Here is a 25,145-nt window from a genome sequence, read left to right on the forward strand (position 1 = left end):
ACATTATTAACAGAAGCACTGCAAATGAAACAAATTGTGTTAAATCCATACCAGCAGTCATTAAACTTTCAACACCAATTGCAAAAATTTTAAAAATCCAAAACATGATTGTTAAAAACTCATTAAAAATTCATTAGTCTAAATGAGTCCATATATAGATAGAAACACACTTACAAAGTAGGGTGAGGTTGTTAAGGTGACAACTGCAAAAGCTTCCTACATCATAAAATGAAAATGCGGAATAGAACTAAGGTTACTACAAATTGAATTGCGATAATATTAAAAAATCAAAAACTCAAAAATAAGGCTCTTTATAATACATAAAACGACATTAATCTATCTATAAAACAGACCATGACCCTTACCAATTTACGTGAACTTGTTGAATAAACACAGTTAAACAACCTTTATACAATGGAGAATGAAAATGCAGATCTCATTTAGGTTGCTGAACATCCAATTGGAATCGAGATATGAGGTTGAAAGAAAACTAATGGGAAGCTAGGCACAATTGATACCTAGTTGGGATTTTTGGTATGAAGTGCAGAATCAACATAGTTGGCTCAAGTCACCTTGTAGGTCTGGAAGCTAGTGAGAAGAAAACTATGATTTTTGAAATTGAAATTTGAAATAAGTCGTGAAATGAAGGAACGAAGAAGATGAGGAAGCTCAACGCGGGTAGATGCAGTTGAGGCTCGACAACGTGACATCCCAGGCCTGCAAGCTAGCATCGTCGTAGCCTAGCCTATTGATTTCAAAATGAATTTTGAACAAAAAGCACGAAAGTGTGGAACGAAGATGCAGAGGAATGAAGTCAAGGCAAGGTGCAAGTGATAGAAATAAAATAATTCCAAAAACAGAGGAGACGACGCGTGGCTCAGCTGATTGTTCTTTTATTACTAAAGATAGACAAGCGACGAACAAGAACAAATAAAGTTATAACATACAATACATGTGATCTTGAATCCGATGTTCCAAACTATTGTAAGGGTCACTATTAAACTTTGGGTCTTCCTAACATTGAAAACAATTAGTGTGAAAATAATAGAAGATTAATAAAAATATCATATACAGTATAATTTTTTATCTTCTAATAAAAATATAATAAATATTAATTAGTATTTTTAAGAAATTGGTTAAATTATAAGAAAAAATATTTTTACTAAGATACATAAAATTATAATGTTTATAATTTTTTATGCTTTCCTATGATTTTCACAATAAATATTTTTTAAAAATTTTTATTTAATGTTCCAAGGATACTGATTAGCAAGAGCTTAAAATATTTCTAAATTTTTAACTAATATCCTAAAAATATTAGTTAACATTTATCATTTAACTTTCTGATAAAATTTAAGAATATTAATTTGAAGTGTTTTGTTTGTTACCATTAATTGGATTCTTCTAGGGGAAAAGAGATGCTTTGTCATCACTCTCTTTCTCTCAATTTTTTGTTTTATCCTAAGATATAGTCCTACAATTTGATAAAACAAATAATGGAGAATAATTACTTTTGTCTCCTAACATGAAAAATTAATTTATTCAAATTTGTTTAATACTTGCTGAAGATGATTTACATCTTTAAGTCACTAAGTCTAAATGTTTACAGTAGTAATTATTTTTATATTTTTTCATTAACAGTTTTTAATAGTTATCAATAATCATATTTAAAACATTCATTTTATGTACTATTAATCCCATAATTTATTGAGTAGTGCAATTTATTCTCATAAAAATTTGATTTAGTACAAGAAAACTCTTAATTAAAGATGTTATCATATTAGATTCATCCCATAAATTTCTCAATTTAAATAAAACAAATTATAATTAGTGTGATTTTTGGGTTTAGCTTTTTGCAATTCAAACCAACCCGAAGATTCAATAAATTATTTCTTAACTTTTAATAATTTTTAAATTTTAGTACTTATTTTTTCTTTATTTATTTATTTTGATATCCATTAATCTTATTTGTTTGTTATAAAGTGTTTTAATTTAATTCACCTAATTTTTTTTAATTTAATCATGTTTATTGTATAACTTTTTCTTATCATGTTTTAAGTAATAAAATTAATGAGATATGTAAAGTGATAACTAAATATTAATTAAAATAAATAATTAGTCATTAAAAAATAAAAATTAAGTTTACCCTTGATCAATGTAAATTAGAAAATATAAAATAAACATTTAGCGGAGATAAAAACTTAAATTAAAATTGAAAAAAAAAAACTCATTTTTTAATCATAATCTGGTTACCTAAATCAAACCAACATGATATTACTTTTTTGACAAAAAAACCTACATGATATTGATCAAGTTAGTTAGGTTTGGATTCAACAAAATAAATTAGAACTGAATTAAAACAAATCAATTAAATATAGGATGAGTTTGTTTAACTTGAAAAAAATTCAAAATAATTATTTTTTATATAAGCAAATTTTTAAGAAAAATATTAGATTTGCTTCTTAAAATAAGAAAAAAACTTTTTTTAGCCGAAACCGTTTATATAAACACACTAAAAAAAAATACTTATTTTATTAAAATAAGCACTTATTTTAATAAATAAGTTTAAATAAACTTACCCATAATCAGATTCATATCTAACTTTATCTTAAACTCGAACTAATCGAACCCAAGATCACCGTTATGCTTCATGATCAAATTAACTATAGCATGATATCGCTTCATGTAACACATGTTGGTCACTTAAACTGAAATATTTTTTAAAAATATATTCAAACTGATTTTTATAATAAACTAAGTTGTTACTTTGATATAAATATGTAATACTATACATTTTTTATTTTTATCATCAAGCATATAAAACAACTAATACAAGATTTATCTATTTATTTAATCAATGGTGTCAAGATCAAATCTTATATATACAATTGTACGTGTTAAATACTTAAAAATAAAATTTTACAACCTATAATAATCTTCTCTAATTTAAAGACAATTATGTCCCCCATATATAAAGGATACATGTGACTTAGTTAGCAAAATACACAACCTTTTTTTGCAACACATCTTTAAGTATAACTCTGGTAGATGATTAGATGTTTACACATGCATGAAATGAAATAATTTATATATTTTATTCTTTATTGATTTACTTTTCTTTTAGTAATAATGTTATTGGTGTGAAATATTTATCAATTTTACTAATAATTAATCTTCATTATAAAACTTGACTAATTATTTTTAATGAGATTCTATTTTTAATGATATTTTTTCTCATTTACAAGATTTAAATCCGATATCTTGGTTAAGGGGATTCAAACCCAATTTTACCTTAGATCAACAATTTGTGTTGATCCATTGATACTCTTTTAATTGAGTAAAATTGTACAATATTTTCTCAAAAATAATGTTTAGCTTTGTAAATTTTTAAAATAAACCAAACATCAAACACCTCTAATTATTGAGAAAATAATTATTCCATACACATTTTATCTTGTTGGTTATTCAACATTATCTCAATTTAATTAAGAAATACAAGAATATTGAAACATATAGGTTGATTTCTTTTACACTATTTTTTTACTATATGACTCTAACATAAGCTAACATAAATGCATATTTCATCCATTTTGGGGGAAAATCATATCAAATAAATGAAAGTTTTTTTCTTTTATTATTTAAACTAACAAAAGTGTAATAAAAAAAAGTAGGGTTGAAAATTTGTAGGATGGAGTTGAATTTATTTTAGCTTAACTCAAAACAAAAAAAAAGAAGTAATTCAACTCAAACTTCGACTCTCAAGTTTAATTAATATAAACAATTTTTTTAACTCAAACTCAATTCAATTCAAGCCACCAAACAATTGAGTTCAAATTGTTCCTTAAAATCACATTAATATTATAAAATATTTTGACTTATTTTATACTTAATAATTATTATATTATATACGTTTACTTATTTATTTATTTCATATACAAACAGACCAATATAAATTAATTAGAAAATATTATATGAATTTAATATATATATATATATATATATATATATATATATATTAAAATCAGATAATTATTTTTCTAATTATTTTTGTGTTGTATGTGTATTCTGAAGAATCAAATGAGTCGTAATAAAGTTAAAAAAGAGAGTAAAAGAGTCCTATTGATATTTTCATTGAGGAGAAATTCTTTGCTTACTGGCAGTAGCAGAAGTAGCAGAGCTTTTATAAAATAATTCGATTCAGTTCAATTTTAGGATTGCTCATCTATCATAATAAGTTGGATATGAATGAATGCAATTTGCATCAAAGGTAAACGATTGATTATGCCACAACACCCTCCAAATTACAACGTCACCTTCTCCTAATTAATCAATTATTGATTTGCCACAGAATAGTCCATCTCACATCCAAAGCAACTTTAATTTATTATGGCCCCTTTGATGTAAGATGCCCAACAAAAGGGATTGATTGAAATTTTCCCTGCGAAACATTTCTTTGTGAAGCTGGTGTTTGCTTTTCCCAGTTTCTCTCATCTCAAAGACTCAAACAAATATCAATAGGCTCATATTTTAGACAATGTCATATATCCAATAATTTGTTTAACTTTTGACTCGTTTCCTTTTTAATTTCTTTCAAGCAATTACACATGCCTGTGGGGGTGGCTTTAATTAGTGCAATCATAGAGTTTGTAATGATTAGTTCTATCTAATTTCCAAACATGAAAGAGGACAAGAAAAGAGAAAAGAATGATAGAAACATGTTACTAATTTTTTTCATGAAGAAGGACAAATTACATCCACATGCTAAGGCTCCTGTTATATTTTTTGGGCTACCAATACACTGCATGTCCCACGTGTTACTCCAAAGGGTAACCCAACTATTACTAATAACCATTTTTTCTATAGATTGTAGTGAAGAACACGCACCTAACTAATTATTAATCTCAAAACTTGACTCATTTTGTGTCGTTCAAGACGGGCTCACCTGCTCATTAAGAGTTAACGTGAACCACAAAGAATGTAAATCACAACCCTGTTTAAATTAGTGTGTGTGTGTGTATATATATATATATATATATATATATATATATATATATATATAAGTAAAATAATTATTGTATAGAATTTATTTTAAAAATAATTGGGATAAATAATTGTATAATTGGATTTATTGATTGAAATTAATTTTAAATAATATATTTTCATTTAGGTTGTATAAAAAATCACTTTTTATGCAATAAGTTATCGGAATATGTATGAATTGATCATTTTATAATATTATTAATTTTTAGAGAATAGAAAAATATTTTTGTGATGAATTTGTTAATAATTATGAATAAAAAAGGTTCAGCTTGACCCTTTTAGAAGAAAAGATTATTATTTAACATTAAGATAGAGTTAATATAATCAATTCATAGCCTTATGTCTTTCTATCCAATCATGCACTACGTGAGTGAATAAAACATAGGCACAAAAGTATATTTATTGGACATTAACTAAATTTTTTGTTCATATACTGGTAGTTATCTTTTTTAATTATACAAAATAATGTAAAGGTTTTTTTATATTATATTAGTTAATTATAAATCATAATATTTTTTGTAACTATCAAACTTAAAGATCTTTGGTTTAAACTCCAAGATATTCTCATAAGCTTTAATTATTAAGATCTTTGGTTTAAACTCCAAAATATTCTCATAAACTTTAATTCTTTGAGTTGAGTAAAAGACTAATAATCATCGGTTCAAAACTTAATTACATTAATCATGTATTAATAAAATGTTGATGAAATAATATTGTTATAGGAAAGGGTAAACTAGGTATCAAAATAGCCAACTTATTTTTTTTAAACCCTAAATCCTAAATCTTAAAATGTGCATTTCCTCTTCCCAGCAAACCCAGTCGCCAACAACAGTGGTAAGAGACACGAAAGGTGCCAGCGAGATTACATATATCAGATTCATCGATTCTTTCCTTTTTCATATTTCGATTGTTTTAAATTTTTTTTGTGATCAAAATATTTCAATTATTATTAATTATTTAATATTTATGACATCGAGTTTTGATTGATGGGGAAAAGATCCTTTCTTTAACGCCATAGATTGAAAAATTAATTAAGTTGGATAAAAATTACACGGATAAGATTGAAAGTTATCTACCATGTCTGTCCATCTCAACAAATACTACAATGCGTCGATTAAATTAAAAAATTAAAATTTATATAATTAAAAAATATATAAAAGGTTACACATTAGTAAATATTTAATTTATATGATTAAAATTTATAATAAATATTATTTATATTTATAAATTATATTTTTAATTATTGAAAAATAATTTAAAAAAATTATTTAAATTTAATTTAAAACTAAATATGAAAGAAAATAAAATTTAAAAATAAAAATAAAAATTGATTTGAGATGATTGATATTTTTTTTTGAAATAGTCATTAAATCAAATTTAATGCTCTATAATTGTTAAATTTTAAATTAAAATTAAGAATGTATTTTGAAAAATTAAAATATAAATTAAAAATTAAATTCTCAATATTTTTATAGCAAATTCTCAATAGTTATTTATTATAATTTTGAATTATTATATATTATCATTCAAAAATAATTTTATATACAAATAAATAGTTATTTATTATTATTATTATTATTATTAGGGGTGTTTCTCTACATATTTAAAAAAAATAAAAAATAAAAAGAAAAAATATTTAGAAGTAAAAAAAAAATTAACTAACAAAATGAGAGTACTTAATAGTTATCAAAAGAGAGTAGTAGAAATTTAAAAACCGATAAAAGATAAAATTGTCTAAAATTTGTGGACATCCAAAAGGGATATTTCCTTTATTAATAATTGAGAAGGAATCAATTTATACGGTTTTACACCATTTGTATAACTTAATCTAGAATATGATTTTTTTATTGATTTAACCATTGAGTTATATTTACATATCATTAAGATTGTTTGTGTCAAAATTGAACAATAAGAAGATAATTAAATGATTTATATTTAATATATTTTAAAATATTTATATTATGTCAATTTTAAGCTATATGAATTTTCTAGCAAATGATCTTGATTATGAAATTTTACATGTAATTTATGTAAAAAAAAACTTTTATTCTAACGTTAAATTTTAAGAAAATATTATTCAATTAAAAGTTATAAAAATATGTAATAGTTGTAAAAATTAATTTAATTCCTCCTCTAACAGTATATATTATTATTAATATAATTAAAGTAGTCCAAGCACGTAGTAATATTTTTTTTTGGCATGGTCAGCTAATTTGCTTCTGACGGAGAGGAGACATCACGTATCCATTAACGGTTAATATTTTTTAAAATACAACTTTTTTACATTCAATCTCATCCACGTAATTACATCCAATCCACCTGATCCAAGGGTTCACAATCATGCTGGAAGGGGCTGGAGGCATATGCTGCGGGAGAGGATCCGCACCCGTCATTCTTCCAATTAGGTTTTCCATTTGTTTTTCCCCTTTTTCCTATTTTATTTCATCTTCAATTTGTTTTTCCAAGGAAATGTAGAGATAATCTTTCCAAGTAATTCCATTTTGGATGAAACAGACGCACTTGCCAAATTCTAGACAAATTCTAGCCACTTTTTTTTTTGCAATTGAACTCATTTGTGTGCACAATTTTAAAAAAACAAATTGGTTATGACAATGTTGTTGCTTTGCCTACTAGTGCCAGAGGAGATGAATAGGAATTTGCCAAGGATAACAACAAAAGTGCTTCATCTTCCAAGAACGGGATGAGTGAGATTTGATTTTGGTTTGGGATTCAATCAAACATGAAATGTGGCTTGATTTTGATCTTGAAACAATTTAATGTTGGAATAATTTATATTCCTGGATTTGGTTAATTTCTTGTGCAGGTTTGAATAATGTTTCTTTGATTAAGATATGAATTAGTTGAACGAGATTACTTTTAAAGATTCTTATAATTTGTAACGGTTATAAATTATTACAAATTATTAATCCTTACAAAATATGTTTATTCATGTTATTTCTGATGATTTTTCATCGTCAAAAACACATAATCAATAAAATAATAATAATAAAATCAATCCACGTTATCACTTAAAATACATGAAAATGATTAAAATCTATGACCCAAAAAAAGGTGGAAAACATTGACCAGTCAACAAAAGATTTAGGGACAAAAACTTGAAATCACAAAATGTTTACCGACAAAAAGACATATTTAACCCCTTAAAAATGAGTAATTTAGCTGACAAAACAAAGGGAGGTAAGTTTACATTCCTACAACACTATCAATGATATTGACACAAAGAATGTCTCTTCCTTTCTCTTGAACTTCATTAATTTGATGAGCAGTTAGGAACAAATGGCCATTCCCTAATTATTTCATGAATACATGCACTTGGATGGAGAAAATTAGAGAGTAAAGGAAGAGAAAAGAAAACAAAAGTGCAACTAGCTACAAAAACTTAGAGGGGGAGGGAAATTTTACACAGCAAAAAATCCTAATCATTTTAGCACGATCAAGTTTGGTATAGACAGCTAGCAATTTAATACCTGGCTTCATATAGATGCCTTAACTAGTGTCATCTGTTAAAAGAGATCAAGACTACTGTAACCCTTCAAAATTAGGCAGGCATGATTTCCTCATTGGAATGTTGAAATGTTGAGTGAATCATTTGCTACCCAAATTGAACTATCTGAAGATAACAGCATGGATGTTGAGGTTCTAGTACAGGCGTCCCCGACACTTAGTGGAACCACATAGGCAAGGAGATCCCTCTCCAGGCACAAGCTCATAATGATAATTATATGTCAATTCTTCACCCAAAGCAATCTGATAACAAGAGAAAAAGTGAAATATAATTCATGTAGTACAAGCTAGACAAAATAGCCATGTCCACTATTGGCAATCATGTAGGATTTTGTCACATGAGAGGAATTTTCATTCTTGTCAAGTGAAGTCCATTATCTAATCCATAAATTCATCCTTCAGATAAACGTCCTTAAAGCTGTGAAATATGGATACAGAAACCATATTTCTTATACAACTTTGCTAATGGGCAACAGTCCAATAGAAGTGTGGCCTTCAACGCTTAGGCATGTTTGGGATTTGGGTTTTGGAGGTGAAAGGAGGGGAGGGAAAATGTTTTATTTTAAAATTAAGAGAGTTATATAATGTGTATAAAAATAAATAAAAGATTAACACATTAAGTTTGTGCAAATCTATCATTATATTTCTTTTATTTTAAACAAAATTATCCAATTGGATAATATTTATTAGAAATGAAAAATTGTCCTCTCTTTCCTTTTCCTCTAAAACTGAACTCCCAAACATACCCTTAGGGAACTCCCTCCTCCCATGTCAACCAGATACCATATCAAGAAAAGTGTATGAGCATATTCCCAAGCAACATATATATTGGGTCACTCTCAAGGGAACGTCATATAGAGAAGGGTTCTTACATCTCGATTTGCGTAAAGACCAATATGTGCACGCTCACAATCCATGCTCTCTACAAGAACTTGGTAACTCACAAGATTGGGCGAGCAGCTGCAATAACAACAAATTGCAAGAGAAAACCAACAGGCATTAGGAAGTAAATATCACAATGAAATAAAAAGTTGCTAGTGATAAAATCTTATGCTTCACAAATCATCATTGCTCGAAGGAAAAAAATAGTAAAATCTTTATCATGTTGAAAAGAAAAGAAAATTAACAAATTGCATCATTTTTTGTTGTATCAAATAACAAATATTCCTAGTCTCCTACATTAAATATGTGCTCACCTGTTATTGATAAACCTAGAGACATTTCCAAATCTAGTTGTATCAATGACATAATGGGCCTGTCCTTCAATCAATCTGCTCATATCATTAACATGATCATCAACATCATAGAAATAACTGCAGTGTTCTTTGCCGTATCTGGTATTGACATAGGCCAAGTCAGTAAAAGAGAAGAAACATCAATTAACTAAAAGAAACTGCATTGTGAAGAAATGTAAACCTTTTGCGCCGGTTTTGTGCCTCCTGCGTATCTAAAACCTCTCCAATGTACTCACACACAAATGTTCCACGAAGGATAGCCTCACCAGCCCTTAATGCCCATCCCTGTGAATGAAAAAATAAAAGTCAATGTAATAGGCCTCAAAAGTTATTTGGAATTTATCAAAAGAAAAGTAGCACCTTCTTTTCTGTTTTAAAGACTTCCAATTTAACCCGTAATCCATTCTGCAATATTCTGTTTGGACAGGTTTTATAGCATTTGCACATCTGGTTGCATTCATACACAAGGTAACCTTCCTGTAGTTTCGCAGACCAATTCCCAGCATGAGACAAAAAATATAGATTAGTAATATAGAAATCGAAAAGGGAAATATCTTCTGTATATCTTATATACTTAATTCTAAAGTAGGGGATGGGGGGAGACATAACTTTAGGATACCCTAGATATGGTGTTGCCAAATAATGCCTAACATATTTAGAACATATTTTATATATAATGGCAGCAAATAATTAATACAAATATTTTACCTCCAATATTATTCGACCATTCTCATCATATGGGAACCTACTACGCATTGGTTTCCCAAATATGTCTTTTGCATCATCATAGTCATTATCAAAAAGGTAGACGTGATCACATGTTTCAGGACAGCAGGCAGAAAATGAGCAAGCACATCTTAGTTGCAGACTCTGCTAATAAAAAAATAGGTTAAATATTATTGAGAACCAATTAAAAGGATAGTGTACTCAACAAAAATTCTTTCTAGCTTCAGTTTGATAAAAGATATGTATTACATAAACGTCTGACACTTGTGAGTCCTTGAGCACAGAACTTGGTCCATTTTAGGTCCTTAAATGGACATGAGTATCAATCAATAAGGTATCTTATGACAAATAAGTATGTGACATAACATGCATTTAGTATAAAAGAAGTTTTCTCTTATCTGATTTGGATTTGATCAAAGGAAAAGCTGAGTCACAATTAACTACCTCAGAATCAAGACTAAGTGATTGATCAAGGATTGGCTTTGTAACATAAGTAAAGCTCTCCCAAGGCCTAGAGAGATTTATATCTTCCTCATCCGACCCATGTCTAAGAAGAGAGTTTAGAATATCTTGATCTACTACACAAATCACTGGAATTGATTCCTTCCCAAAGCTTATGTCATCACACAAGACAGTAACCTTTTGTAAGGACCCTACTTTTAAATGATGTGAATCAAGGATGTAATGAAACTCATCCACCTCCAACTCGTCACTTGCAGGATCTGATAAAATTACTGATTTTGGCTTTAGGAAACCATTAAAAAGAGATGCTAAGGGAGAGAGATGCCTTTGGTCCTTCAAAACCTTACAACCCCTAGGACAAATGAACCCATCCTGGTGCCAACTCACCTGAATGTTATGATCACTGCAAAGTTTTGCTGCCTTCAAATAGAGCCTTTCAGGCAAAATTCCATATTTCTCCTCCAGTGAGGCTTTAAGACTAACTTTACAGCATGCAGAACGACCAATTGACAAGATATCAAAATTGTTAGGCCGCAGTTTAGTCTTCTGAATCTCAGAAAATAAAATCTTTGCAACTGCCGAGCATTGATATTCTGCCAACTTACCAATATTTTCTGTCTCATTTACATGAGGTTTTATTGTTGTTTCCACCATGTCAAGTGACTTTGTTGCCTGAATCTGTCTCTTTAAATTAGCATTAGCCCTATTCCTGATTCTAGATGATGCTGCTGCCAAACCATTTTTAAATCTAGGACGACCAAGTCTGCCAGATTTTAATCTATGCGTATAATAACAAACACTCCTTTTTGTAGAGCGGCTGGTACCTAGATTGTGGCCCATATGAGCAGCTTGATGATGGCGACCCAGGTCAGGTAGTAAATCAAATTTTAACCCACAAAACCGGCAAACAAACCTCCGCAAACCACCTGGATTCTTGGAATTATTCTCCAAAAAAGCTGAATTTCCCTGCTCAAGTTTTTCCGAAGTGTCCTCACAAGGCAAAGGCTGCTCAGGAGCTTTCAATGGCTTGAATTCAACAGGGTGGACTGATAGAACATGCAGCCATAACTGCTCCATATTTCCAAAATGACTACCACAAGGAATGCATTGGAGAAGCAAGCACTGTTCAACAAACTGCACATGATGTCTCTCCTGAACATGGGTTTCCAATAGCTTCTTGTTTGTAAAAGAATCCAGACAAATGGCACAAGCATAACCTCTGAACAGCCACTGTGCTTCCTTTTTATGGTTGTCCATCCAATGATTACCAAGAGTTTGGTCATCAGGAAATTTTGCACAGCAAATCTTACACTTAATGACATTTTCATTATCAAAGCTGTCATTATCTGTGGAAGGAACGAGAGGTAGTCCATCCAAAAGTGAGGATACATCTATGTCATCATTGAATCCCCAAATCAATTTGATTCTCTCCTTTTCACTATGAACCAACTTTGTAAGGAATTCCCCGACACTAGTATCTTTTGAGGCTTCTGTTAAAGCCTGCTGGAACTGAACTTCCTTAGAAACTGGGCTTCTTTGTGACAAAATGCTTTTGACTAGCCTGTAAAAAAGCTCACATGCTTTATGCAGGTGCACCTTTTGCTTCCATGAGCAGCAGTCCCTTAAAATTTCTGTGAACACTTCTTTTGATATTATCCTACTCTTTCCATTTCTTGCACATTTTAGCCAGCTTGGAAGGTGCTTCTCACAATACAAGATATACCGCTTTGGTGCTTCCAAACAGGGGTCCTTGTCATCATAAGGAGGAGAGCCTATACAGTGAAGTGCCTCCATTGCAATCTGATCATTACCAGAAAGGGCGGGCCTCTCATCTAAGTTGCTTCTCTCAAGGAAGGAATTACCATCAATGGCAGGCACTGGTTCTACTTGCAATGAACTTTCAGCATTTATCAATACCATGCCTTTGCTGATCAAGCCCCCTGAACCAATGTGATTTTCTTTATGTTTTCTCTTCAGCGTATTATGGGTTAAATTTGAGATCTCATTTGTTTCAGCATGGGGACGATGTTTCTTACAGAATGAAGAGCCAGGAAGGGCATGATGCTTACATTTAGTACCAAGAACAGTTGTACCTCCACACATTGGAGTATCAACTGAAACAGGTTTTTCAGCTTTCCCTGAGTTTCCCAAAAATTGAGATGACAAATGCGCACAACAGTATACCTCACCATTATTTGCCAATCTCACACATTGTCTTCCCTTGGCTTCAACATAAGCTATGCATTGTCGATTCTTAGCACCAGGTTCTACAACTTTTTTACCAGCCATCTCATTCATAGGTGTTGATTGTGTTCCATTGCCATGCAAGATCTCAGAATCGGTAGCCTCAACTACAATTTCATTCCATTTATTGGTCAAATTGCTAGGTAAATCAGTTGCCACAGGTACCTCTTTAATATCTTTGAGTGTAGAGGTCTCAGATTCTAATGTATTCAATGTGTCCTGATTCCTATAGAAACCTGGGTCAGTTTTGAGAGTAATTGGCTGATCTGAACCATTTGTTTCCACCAGTGTAGCATGCGTATCTGCACGGCGAACTTCAAGTTTGGGCCTTTTTCTACCAACCTGAAGGCTTACTTGGAACAACCCATCAGAGGTCATGTGCTGCATATCCTTGCTGCTAGAAAAGGAAGGTGATGTGGAAAACCATTTCATCACATCATGCTTCCAGGTTTTCCACTCCGAACCTAATGTTGATTGCACCAGTGAATCCCAAAGAGCATTGACATCATTCCACAAAATAGAATCAAACAATTCCTGAACAAGAGGATAAGAAATAAATCAACCTAAGCAAAGCCTAAGTTTTTGTGATTATTGTTTAAAACAAAGTTATGTATTTATTTCATCAGCTTTTAGAAATTTGACATATGATTCCAGTCTGCGCATCAGAAAGGAAGCACCACATTACCCAAATTCTCTACTATACAAGTTTAAAATGCATTAACAAATATACCAAAAAAAATGCATAAAAAAATGGCATTAGAAGTGTTTAGTGTATACTGATATCCCCAGATGGCAGGAGATAACCTTAGTCAATCAAAAGAGGAAATTGAGTGAAAATCTGATTTTGGTTTTCACAAAAACCAATCAGATAAACTTGTAGAGACTACACATTTTCTTAAAATGATAGGAATTATGTAGGATCATAATGATTGTTCTTAATCTCTTGTACATTTTGGGCACTGGTGAGCATCAGTGTTCATAAACCAATCCAATCAAACCAAAAAAACCAAAATAAAATTTATTGAATTGGATTGGATTTCATATTTGATTTTGATAACCAATCCAATATGATCCAAACTGAACTTATATATACGTTTATATTTTTATTTATAAATTTATGATATCACTCATGTTTACATTTTTATTTCTCATATATTTGTAAAATTTTCACATAACTTATATTTATTTATGAAAAATATATTTAACTAAAGATAGTTTTTTAGTAACTATTTGAGTAAAGGTATTACATACAGTTATCAAGTTGTGTAAATTTATTATTAGTTATTAATAGTATATATTTGAAGAGTAATACTATTATTAGCTATATCATGACTTATAAATGAGATATTTGATATTTTTTATTATGTTTATGAAATATCTTACCATTTATTTCATACCTTTTTCAAAGAAAAATAAAAGTAAGACTAAAACCAAAAGTAGATTCAATCAAAGCCGCTTTAGATTGGATTGGATCATTGGATCGAATTTAAACTTTAAACCAAACCAATTGATGATGACTTAAGTAAACAAAAAGTGCTTTGATCGGATGCTTTTTCTTATTTGTGAACACCCCTACTAGTGAGGACTCTTGGCAGTGTGAGGGTGAGATATGAACGGATAAAAGCAAAAACTTGAAGGGGCCATTTCTTTTGTATCTTCAGCTCTTGGGTTTATTGTATTGAAGATTATAAAGAATTTTTTCCTACTATTTTGTTTGCGATTTTTTTGAGATAAAAACAATGTTGGTCATTCAGCTGATAGCTAAAACATTTAATTGAGTTGCTCTCAGACATAGTATCAAAGCCTCTATGAATAAGTCATCAGAAGTTCAATCCTTACCATCTTCCATTCTCTTAAATGAAGCTGAGTTTTCGGCACAGTGTATTTCACATTTCAACCTTAATGGATGCATGCATAACGAGAGGTGTTAAAGATATATATATATATATATATATATATATATATATAAAAATCAATCTTGAGCCTTCACTTAATAACTTAAGTCTTTATTTTCCTTGAATGCTCTTTCATCAAAATGCACTCAGGAAAAGAAATGGAGTCAAGGCGTACAAAATAATAACAATATGAGACAACCTTTAGCTGTGCTCATGAATTTTAAGCATTTTATTGTCCTATTTTTATGTTTATCATCCATTTATGAGTACTAAATAAAATTTAAAAAAAAAATAGTCATTTGCCATGAAGATCATGCAAACATGAGTAGACAGTCCTTTTTTTCTAGATACATGAATTGGTCAGCAAAATCATAAATTACCTCCTTCAGTAGCTCTACTGATTCAGCACTATTTGCATTCTGGCATCGTTCAGCCCAAGAGTAAGATGAATGTTGTATCCAGTCAGCATCTGTGTAGTGCTTCACTATGCTCTGTAAAGAAAAACGATTACACTACTTAAGTCACCAAAAAAGGTTACCAAGAATCATTAATTGAACCATGATGCTTGTATTTATCTAATGAAAACTGAATATACTAGGATTTATAATTTTAAAACTAATATAGCCCAAATGACATAAATAGCACATATTATGCAAGTAATTCACATTAGGTGTCAGCATTCAACTTTACAGAAGTGCCGGAAATTCAATTCAATCAAATATGATAATGCTTAACTTAACAAATTGCCATACTGGCAATATGTGCTCATCCAAGTGGAGGATGCCAAATCAATAGAATTGATGATATGCTATATTGAAATGATACCAAGGCAGTATCTTTTTTCTTCCCCAGATAAGAAATCAGGCCAACTATATTTAAATAAGATTAAGAATATGCAATTATGCATAGGTGAAAACTAAAATGGCTCTTATTATGCATAGGTGAAAACTAAAATGGCTCTTATTTCACAGTTGTTAGATTTCAACATAAAACCAATTAGCACTAAGTGAAGTTGTCCAACAAATATATAAGCTGCACCCTGAGAATTGAGGCAGTTGATGCAGGACTTCCTAACACCTCCCCTATAGGCTCTGATACCATGTTAGATTTCAACTTAAAACCAATTGGCACTAAGTGAAGTTGCCCAACAGTATTGCACCCAAAGAATTGACGCAGGCGACATGGAATTTCCTAAAAACAGTGACATTGCTATCTTGAAATACATAACATAGCATGCTAGGTAGAAATGAGAGGAGGAAAATGGAATAATATCCCTTGTCAGCAAGTTGAATACCAGAAGTTTATAACACGAATAAAAAAGATTAGTAGTGAGGGTTGAAGAAACAAGCATAGAAACAATATAATTTAAAAGTAGGAGGATATTAGTAACCAGAAAATAAAATGAGGACAGGTAACCTATAAAAACCATGTAGCATAAGAACTTCGGGGCCAATGAACTACAATAGTAAACAACGTATGTGCTAACCTTAAAAGTCACATGCAAGAGAGGAGCAAAAGAATGATCATCAAGGCGTAGTTTGCAATTTTTTCACATTCAAACATTATCAAAATCTAACCTGTGTAGCACCCTGCAAAGCATTGGAACCCTGTCCTTTTTAGCTTGTAGATTTTTTTTCAACACAAGGTTCCAAAGCTGGATTGTTATCAAGTACTTTTACAATTTTATTTGACTTGAAAATATATAATAAAATCAGAACTCAATGTAAATCAATCACACTACTTTGTTATGTTAGTAGAAGCTTCATATTCACAATGAATATTGTTTAGTATATTTCTAGTGTGTATTAACCCAATAGAGAAGCATAGACACAACAAGTTCAGACATTTTAAAATGCAACAATGTTAAAAGATCAAAACAATGTATGCTCTCTACTCCATAAACTATTATCAAAAGTTGTAATTTACATTTTGTAACTCTAGAAGCATTCTGCCAAAATCTGAATAACTGTTACAACGAGAAGTCTCCATAGCAAACTCCTTCCAAACCATCACATCACGAGCAGTTTCTAGCAAGGCCTATATGTATCAAAAACATCAAAAGTAAAAAATACAATAAAAAAAAGTAGAGATTACAAGAATAGGGAGTGAAGAAGAAATAGAACCAGCATCACATACATTAGGATGAAGCTGATCAACAATGCTCAGTACACCAATGGTTAGCTTTTGCATTATAAACCGCCGTGCAACAGTCAAATCTTTTACCATTTTCAATCCGGCTTGATGAGTTTTGTATGCAATAGGCTGGGGAAACTCATAAATAGATCGAACAAGCAGCATATCAGCCCAAGAATAATTCCTTGTGTGAGGAAAAAATATAACAAAATATTTCTTCCGGTCATGAGTTGGTTTTGCTTTTAAAGTTGATAATGGCCAGTCAACCTTTGCACATTTGATACCAGCCTGCCAGCTCCCTCTCCACTAAAAAAGACAAGTAAAAAACAACACCAAATTAGGCCACATTGCATTCTGACTTTCCTCCCCCCCAAGTTGGTCAATGAAATATGTAAGAGGTGTCTGCAATAAAGAAAATATTTTCTAATCATTGTAATCAAGCAATAGGCCTGTTTGCTTAGACTTAAAAAATGTTATTCTTAAAAAAGTGATTTTTTAAGAAGCAAATAGAAGTTGTTTCTTTAAAAAAGTAGAAAACAAAAAGAAAACAGTTTAGACAAACACTTCAAAAAAGAAGAAAACTGCTTATTTTATTAAAGAAGAATTAAAATAAAAGTTGAAACAAACAGGCATAATATTACTGAAGAGATATTAGGGATTTTAAAATAATAAACACAACATTGGCTACATCAGACTGTTGAATAATCAATACTCTAATTGTAGGGAGAATAGCAAACAACTATTAGAAAAGGCTCCCAGCAGATAGTAAATAACCAAATTTTGCACACACACACAAACCTTGACCCACAATGCCACAGGCTCATCTCCCTTCAGCCAAGTTGGTTCAGAAAATGACAGCTCTACTTCCCTACTACCATTTGGTGATTCACTTTCATTTGTATCTGCAATAGAGACTAAGTTTTCAAAGGCTAAGCAAGGCTCATTTATTCCATCATCTTCAACATCACGGAAACTAATGGATTCCTTCTGGCCTTCCACTTGGCAGTCACAACATGAAGCTCCACCACATTGGCAAGCTATATTAATCAAGGGTTCACAAATATTCTGTTGTGTTTGGCCTTGTCTTTCTATCTGAGGCCCTTCCGTTTGTAATGAGTCATTCAGTCGATCATCTTCCAACTTAGCCTGACCACCACTTTCTCCCTGGTTTACAAACATTGTTCCTGAACTTGACTGAGAGCAATCAGATCCCCCAGCATACTGAACACCAGAACAAGGAAGTACTTCCATGATACTATTTTAAAATCGGTAGTATGATATGATATGCTTCCTGTGACTTATGACTCCCATCTAACCACAGTTCTGTCAAGGGTCATTCCACAAAAAAGTATAATAATGTAGTGTTAAGCAAGGTATTGAAAGAAGGAGGCTGAAAATAAAACAGAAAGAAAATATATTGAAACTAAATGGCACAGGTATATCAAAATCAAATTAAAAGAAAAGGGAGCAAAACAATTAATATATCGTAGAACTAAGAAAAACACCATATATGCTCCTTGACTAGGAGCAAACACCACTATGAACTTATGAAAATCCATTTTAGGATTTCAGTGATTTACATAAAATTTGGGGGAACATGAACTTGATTAAACCAGCAATACAAATTACCATATTCAAGATCCCTTCTTAAATTATTGGCTTTATGACTTAACAGCATCAGAGCAAGGAACCATTTGGCAATATATCCCTTTCACTAAAGGTTTAAGAAGTGTGAAGAATGCAAGATCACATATTAAATGAAAAACGAAAATTGTATTGAATATTCAGTTCTCTAATTCTGTATTTCTTAGAATTCGGTCTTATGGCTTAACTCAACCTCACAAAACCGGTTTGTAACATGAGAACTGCCCTAGATTTATAGTTCTATTTAAGTCATATCTCTAGTCGGTTTGGGACTAAACACCACCCTTGAGGCTGCAATTAAGGCAGCACGAAAAAGGTCACAACTAAGGAGGGCCGGGGGTGACCACAGTTAAGGTGACTTTCCAACACTCCCTAACGCCCAAGGCTACCGGCTTGGAGCATGGCAATACAAGGGACCAAACAATCAATCCAAGATAGGCTCTAGTAGCATGTTGAAAGAGAGAAAAATAGATGAAAGAAATGTTGAAACCATGTGTCTTGAAGGTGGAAAACAAAAGAGGTTTGCCTTGAAGAATCTTTGGATGATGTAGAAACTAGTATACAAAAGAATGGAACTATGGCTGATGTATTAGGAATTCTTACCACCTTCAGCATCATCATGAATTTAAAAATAGTTCCCAACAATTGAGACTATAAAGGTAAAGTGAATGGTTTACCACCTACAAGTACATTAGCATAACCAATGTTATTGCTGGTGTTATATGCATGGCAAACAACGATCATGATCTAAATATAAGTTTGCATAATATTCTTTATTACTTTAATCCAAGAAAATTAGTGAAATACTCGTCTAGAGGTAGATTTAGATCAGGCAACAAGAATTAAGGTTCTTGGCCACAGATCTCTTGCTTGTTTAAGGGAGCACGTGTTGCACTAACAAGTGATTCGTCTTCAAATATCTTGTCTTACACTGTTTGTGTTGAGGCTAAGTTAGATGAATCACAATGAGTCTCCCACGGACTAAGGTGGGTCAAGTACAACTTGTCTTGTTTGGAAGGTCCCTGTGACATTAGATCAAGCGTTATTCTCTTTAAACTTTCATTTGAGGCTCTTTTTTTCTCAAATTGAGATTCATGGCTGCTAATTAACCTTTTAAATTCTTCCATTCATTTAGATTCAGTTTCTCCTCCCGTTGTAATTCAACTAGAGTCCTTTTCTTCTTTGACCTTCTAGCACCCCATGTCTAGGTGTTTAGTCTATCAGCAAGTTAAAATAGAACGCCAAAGGCCTTTAGGATTGTTACAACCCTTAGAGATCCTTGAGTGAAAATGGGGGAGTGTTTATGGACTTTGTCATGGGCTTACCTCAGACCCAAGCGGGTATAATGCCATTTGGACTATAGTTGATAGACTCACCAAGTTTGTCCACTTCTTACCCATTAGAGCTAACTTCTCACTAGAGAAGTTGGCCAAGCTTTACCTATAAGAGATAGTTAGGTTACATTGCGTGCTAAAAGGTCAAAGAAGAAAAGAATTTTAGTTGAATTACAATGGGAGGAGAAACTGAATCTAAAGGAAAGGAAATTATAAAGATGAACTGGCAGCAATCAATCTCAATTTGAGAAAGAGCCTCAAACAAAAGTTTAAAGAAAATAAAGCTTGATCTGATGACATGAGGTACCTTCCAAACGAGACAAGTTGTACTTGAACCACCTAAGTCTATGGAGGCTCAATGTGATATACCTAACTTAGCCTCAATGCAAACAGTCTAAGACAAGATTCTTGAGAGCGAATCACCTGTTAGTGCAGCAGCAAGTGCTGCCTCAAACAAGCAAGAGATTAGTAGCCAAGAACCTTCATTCTTGTTTCCTGATCTAAATCTGCTCCCAGAGGAGTATTTCATTGACTTTCTTGAATTAAACCAATAAATTATATAGTGCATACTTATATTTAGATCGTGATCATTGTTTGCCAAACACATAACATGTTAGTAATAACCTAGGTTATGCTAATGTACTTGTAGGTGATAAACCATTCACTTTCCTTTCACAATCACAGACTCACAATTGCTGGGAACTATTTTTTATTTCATACTGATACTAAGGGTAGTGTAGAAATTGTAAGGATTTTATACCGGTAGAAATTCTTCTATGGTCTTAGCACTAGGGACCAAAGCATAACTTTTACACATGTATAGGAATAACACTTAAAATTTTCTTACGTAGGGACTAAAACTTAAAATAAAGACAACTATAGGGATTAAGTAAATTAACGTACAATTTTAACTATTCTCAGTTACAAGACTAAATCAAAGGGATGTATAGTGAACCATGACAGGATATATATTTTGCCATGCATAAGAATGTTAATGGCAATAGTCAAACCTGAAAAAGAAAGATATCAAATTCATAAGATTTTGTAATTATTAAAATAAATGAGTTTAATTTCTATACATTATCAGTGTAAAAAAATACACTATCAACTAATCAGAAACCATCATTGGCATGACATTTTAGGCATTGTAAAAGTCAACAAACTTACTATACATGACAGTTTGTGATTTGATGATAGCGTAAAAATCTTTTACTCAGTCAAGTGCATACACTGTTTACTCAACAAATATTTTCAGAAACACATTGATTTTAATCTATGAAGTAGTCACTTTTTGGAAGGGTCAATAAGCACAAGCAATTTGGAAAAATAAATGAGTTGTGTATATTAGAAATGATCTGGGTAAAGCTCAAGGAAAGAGGAATATCCAAATCTTACAAGGAGTATTAGGCCATATTCCTAGCTGATATGAGATCTTGATGCATTCCCTTCATCCCAAAACTGAACTCTATAGCATGATGTTCTGCAGAACTTGTCATCTGTAGGTAGCTCAATATAAGGACAGAATAGGCTCCGACATCATATCAAAAACAGATTGAACCTACCTTAATCTCAAACGCGAGTTCAGTGTGAGAGGATTGCCCTAGTTGTATAAGGATTAGTTTGGCCATATTCCCAATCCCATGAGAAATCTTAACAGTGTCCATATCAGAACACCTTAAATTTTAATGACAGTATAAACTTAGGTGCATTTCTTGCTTTTTGGATGTAAACACAGCATTTTATATCAAACATTTAATGCTACCCCATGACATGTCAGATCATTTCAAATTTGTGTTTGAGCTACATAACTAGAAAGTTCAATGAAATTATTTCTTCAAATATGAAAACAGTTGTTCATAGACTGCATTAAGATAAAACAGTCAAATCAATTAGTTCATAAAATGAGAATGAACAAGTTCAAACCAATCATGACAAATAAATAAATAACAGAACAACAAGCAAGAAGGCAATACATAATAATATCACACTATTAGTTACACCATTGTATAAAAAAAGTGAAATTATTTAACAATGAATTGAAATGTATTAATTAAGTAATCTGTTTAAAAAGAATCTCCCCCCTTCCCATCAGTTTATAGTCTCAATTAAGTGGGGACTTGCACATGCAGAGAGCAGCAGATTGGACAGACCATTCAGTTCAAATTGGCATACCTAACCACTAGTTAAGTGTGAATGTGTGATCTAGCAGACCAATATATTTTCTTGTTTACTGCCCCAATAAGAGTAAACCATTTAGTGATGCATGGCAATAATAATTGAGGCATCATTAAAAATTTATAATTACTTTTATAGCTTCTGAAAAGACAATAATTCACATCTGACTACATAATTGAATGTCATTACCTTGGAATGTTGATCAACAGATGCATTCCCAAGTATACAACATGATTATAGAGGGGATTTTTAAATAATTACAAATTTACAATCGGGGTCTAGTACCTGGTTTATGGAGAAAAGGATAGGGCAAAATTCAAGCAAAGCAACCCGGGTGATATCTCAAGATCAAATAGTTCCCAAAATAGACTTAGTAGTACTAGAACTATGACCCTTGGGCAAGGCTTAAGAAAATTTTAACAGATGGAAATCACTTATCTTCATGCTAGTCCATCTAATTGAAAAATGACATATCATTAAAAAATTCTCTTCTATTAAATAAAAACATTCTCTCTTAGTTTTTTTTTTTTTTTTTGTTGAGGTGTTATCTTTAATCGCGAAGAAGATACGGGACAAGTGATTTGATTCCAATTTTAGTGTGTGTTTGGATTGGCGTTGGGAGAGGAGAAAACGGACGTTTAAACTATTCTAGGCACAAAAATAAACGTAGAAGAAAGTCTTCCTTTCAACGTCTTCAACTCTTTTACATACACACCGTTAAACTTTGAAGTCTAAAATGCAACATCATTTTTTTAGTGCAAAAGTTGAGTCTAAAACAAATTAAACCAGTGAGAAACATTAAAATTGGTGATTTTCTGTCAACTAACAATGGGCAACTGCATTAAAAAAAACCCAACCCTAACCCCAAAACCACTCCTTATTTAGGAATCAAATGATCCAAGTTCCCACGAGACGTAAAATCCACAACAGCAATAATTTCATCAAAAGCAGCACGAAAAAGCTTCAACCTTAAACCTTTTAGAAAACAACACAGACCCAGCCAAGTTGAAATCTAAACCTTAACATCCACTCACTGTGACCCAGAAACCCTCAATGACAAAAGACCCAATTAAAAATCGAATTAACGATGATAAACCCTAACCAAATTTAGATTATGTAAGATTGACTAAGGATCAGAATTCACTAACTCAGGTACATGTTCATCTGCACATCTGAAAAATTATTAAGCAAAAAAAATAAAGTTGCAGAATCATACAAGTATAAAATTGGGCATCAATTATATCCACGGCACTTAATAAATTCCTAATAAAAGGAAGTTCTTCCCGCTGCCATTATTAGCTCGTTTTATTTTTGGGCACAAAAATTAAAAAAATTATAATATGCATAAAGTACACGACATATATCATAGGGGTGAGATAGGTCATCAATCAGACACCATGGAATTGGAACCGAAATTGACAGCAAATAAATGTGACATGTAATAAAATAGACATTAGCTAAGGCAAATTTCAAAGAATATACTACGAAACTAGGAAAAAGGGGGGCAGTGGTAAATAAAGTACCTTAAAAAAATATGGGGAAGCTTGTGCAGAGCGAGATCAATAATCAGAGACTATAGGTTAGTGATAGTGGGTGGGGTGTGTGGAATTTGATGTTCCTTTTTATTATATGTGAAAAATGTCGTTTTGTGTCTCTATTCTCTATGTAGCTTTGAAATTGAATCGCTGCCTCACTCACTACTGTGGCTAGTGATTATGAATTATATGATAAATATAACAAGTGCGTTCTGTGTTTTGATGGAGAAGGGGGTCAAGTCCCCGTGCCCAAATTGAAGCGCGAAACAAAGGTTCTATTTTTTTATTATTATTTTGTCTGGATAAAATTATATTTTTGGTCCCCAATCCAAGATTGAACATTGACCGTTACAAAAGGTCGAATCATAAAAGATAAAATGTATTATTGTTGTCATTGGTCAAACAAAACATGACACGTGGTCGTCATCATTTAATAAGAACGTAACATGTGACCGTCATCATCCAAACGCGTCATCATCCAAACGTGACATGTGACAGTATATTTGTAATAGTCAATGTTAAATTCTAAATTGGGGATCAAGATTGCATGATGGGATAAAATAGGAGGATAAAATTTGTTAATAATTTCAAAGGGAAATCAAAATCGAATTTAAAGACAAATTGAAGGACCAAAAATATAATTTTACCTTTTATCTTTTTTAGGAGTATTATTATTATTTCATGTACCAAGGTCTAAGAGGGGTTTTGTGGTGTTCAAAAAAAAAAGATTTGACTAAGAGGGGGTTGGATTCCAAGTATGATCCACGTTTTATAACAAGTTCAAGTCCAAATTTGAAAATAACCCAAAATTTACTTCTTCCATTCCATTATATTTTTTGTGTTAGCAAAAACAATTGTTCAAAAATAATTATATTTTAGTTTTTCAATTGTGATTACTTTTTCTACTTATATCTTTTATAATATTAATAATTGATAACAAAATATATAGATAAATTAATGATAATATAAGATTAATTTTGTAAAAATATTACTCTTTTTTATTTATTTATTTTTTTCTTGATTTATATAAAACAATCTAAAATGATAATTATAATAAGATAAAAGAGAATAATATTTTTAGTTCTAGAGTTAATACATGTTAACGGGGAAACGCCCAATCAAACACGCTATAAAGGGATAGGTTTGGATCACACAAAATAAAGGTAGATTTGGATTTCGACAAAAGAATTGAAAGGT

The 25,145-nt window shown here is 31.3% G+C and overlaps 1 protein-coding gene across 7 annotated transcripts; it reads right to left on the reverse strand.

Annotated features, from left to right (window-relative positions):
• Positions 1 to 8,267: 8,267 nt before the first annotated feature.
• LOC114389329 (histone-lysine N-methyltransferase SUVR5-like) lies at positions 8,268 to 24,117 on the reverse strand. Of its 7 annotated transcripts, none has more exons than XM_028349972.1 (13): positions 23,937 to 24,117; positions 21,634 to 21,734; positions 18,059 to 18,583; positions 17,264 to 17,566; positions 17,054 to 17,164; positions 15,508 to 15,618; positions 10,971 to 13,766; positions 10,509 to 10,673; positions 10,161 to 10,277; positions 9,982 to 10,085; positions 9,762 to 9,899; positions 9,438 to 9,525; positions 8,268 to 8,808 (listed from the first exon to the last, which is right to left on the reverse strand). In XM_028349972.1, the coding sequence occupies exons 3-13, from the start codon at positions 18,509 to 18,511 to the stop codon at positions 8,701 to 8,703; spliced, it is 4,494 nt and encodes a 1,497-aa protein (XP_028205773.1). In that variant the 5' UTR covers positions 18,512 to 18,583; positions 21,634 to 21,734; positions 23,937 to 24,117; the 3' UTR covers positions 8,268 to 8,700. The 7 variants fall into 7 exon arrangements, 6 of the variants coding, with proteins under 6 accessions (XP_028205773.1, XP_028205774.1, XP_028205775.1 ...); XM_028349973.1 differs by having other exon boundaries at positions 21,634 to 21,800; XM_028349974.1 differs by lacking the exon at positions 23,937 to 24,117 and adding an exon at positions 21,801 to 23,916.
• Between the last annotated feature and the right edge of the window lie 1,028 nt (positions 24,118 to 25,145).

This window comes from Glycine soja, chromosome 16 (assembly GCF_004193775.1).
Source record: "Glycine soja cultivar W05 chromosome 16, ASM419377v2, whole genome shotgun sequence".
Classification (NCBI taxonomy): Eukaryota; Viridiplantae; Streptophyta; class Magnoliopsida; order Fabales; family Fabaceae; genus Glycine; species Glycine soja.

Bases quoted from the DNA above. Each gene is read 5' to 3' on its own strand.
- LOC114389329 (XM_028349976.1), bottom strand. From the start codon at position 18,511: ATGGAAGTACTTCCTTGTTCTGGTGTTCAGTATGCTGGGGGATCTGAT. The intron at 17,567-18,058 runs GTTTGTGTGTGT...TGTCTTTTTTAG, and splicing joins CTGTGGCATTGTGGGTCAAG to TGGAGAGGGAGCTGGCAGGC. The intron at 9,900-9,981 runs GTTTACATTTCT...TGTCAATACCAG, and splicing joins GCACAAAACCGGCGCAAAAG to ATACGGCAAAGAACACTGCA.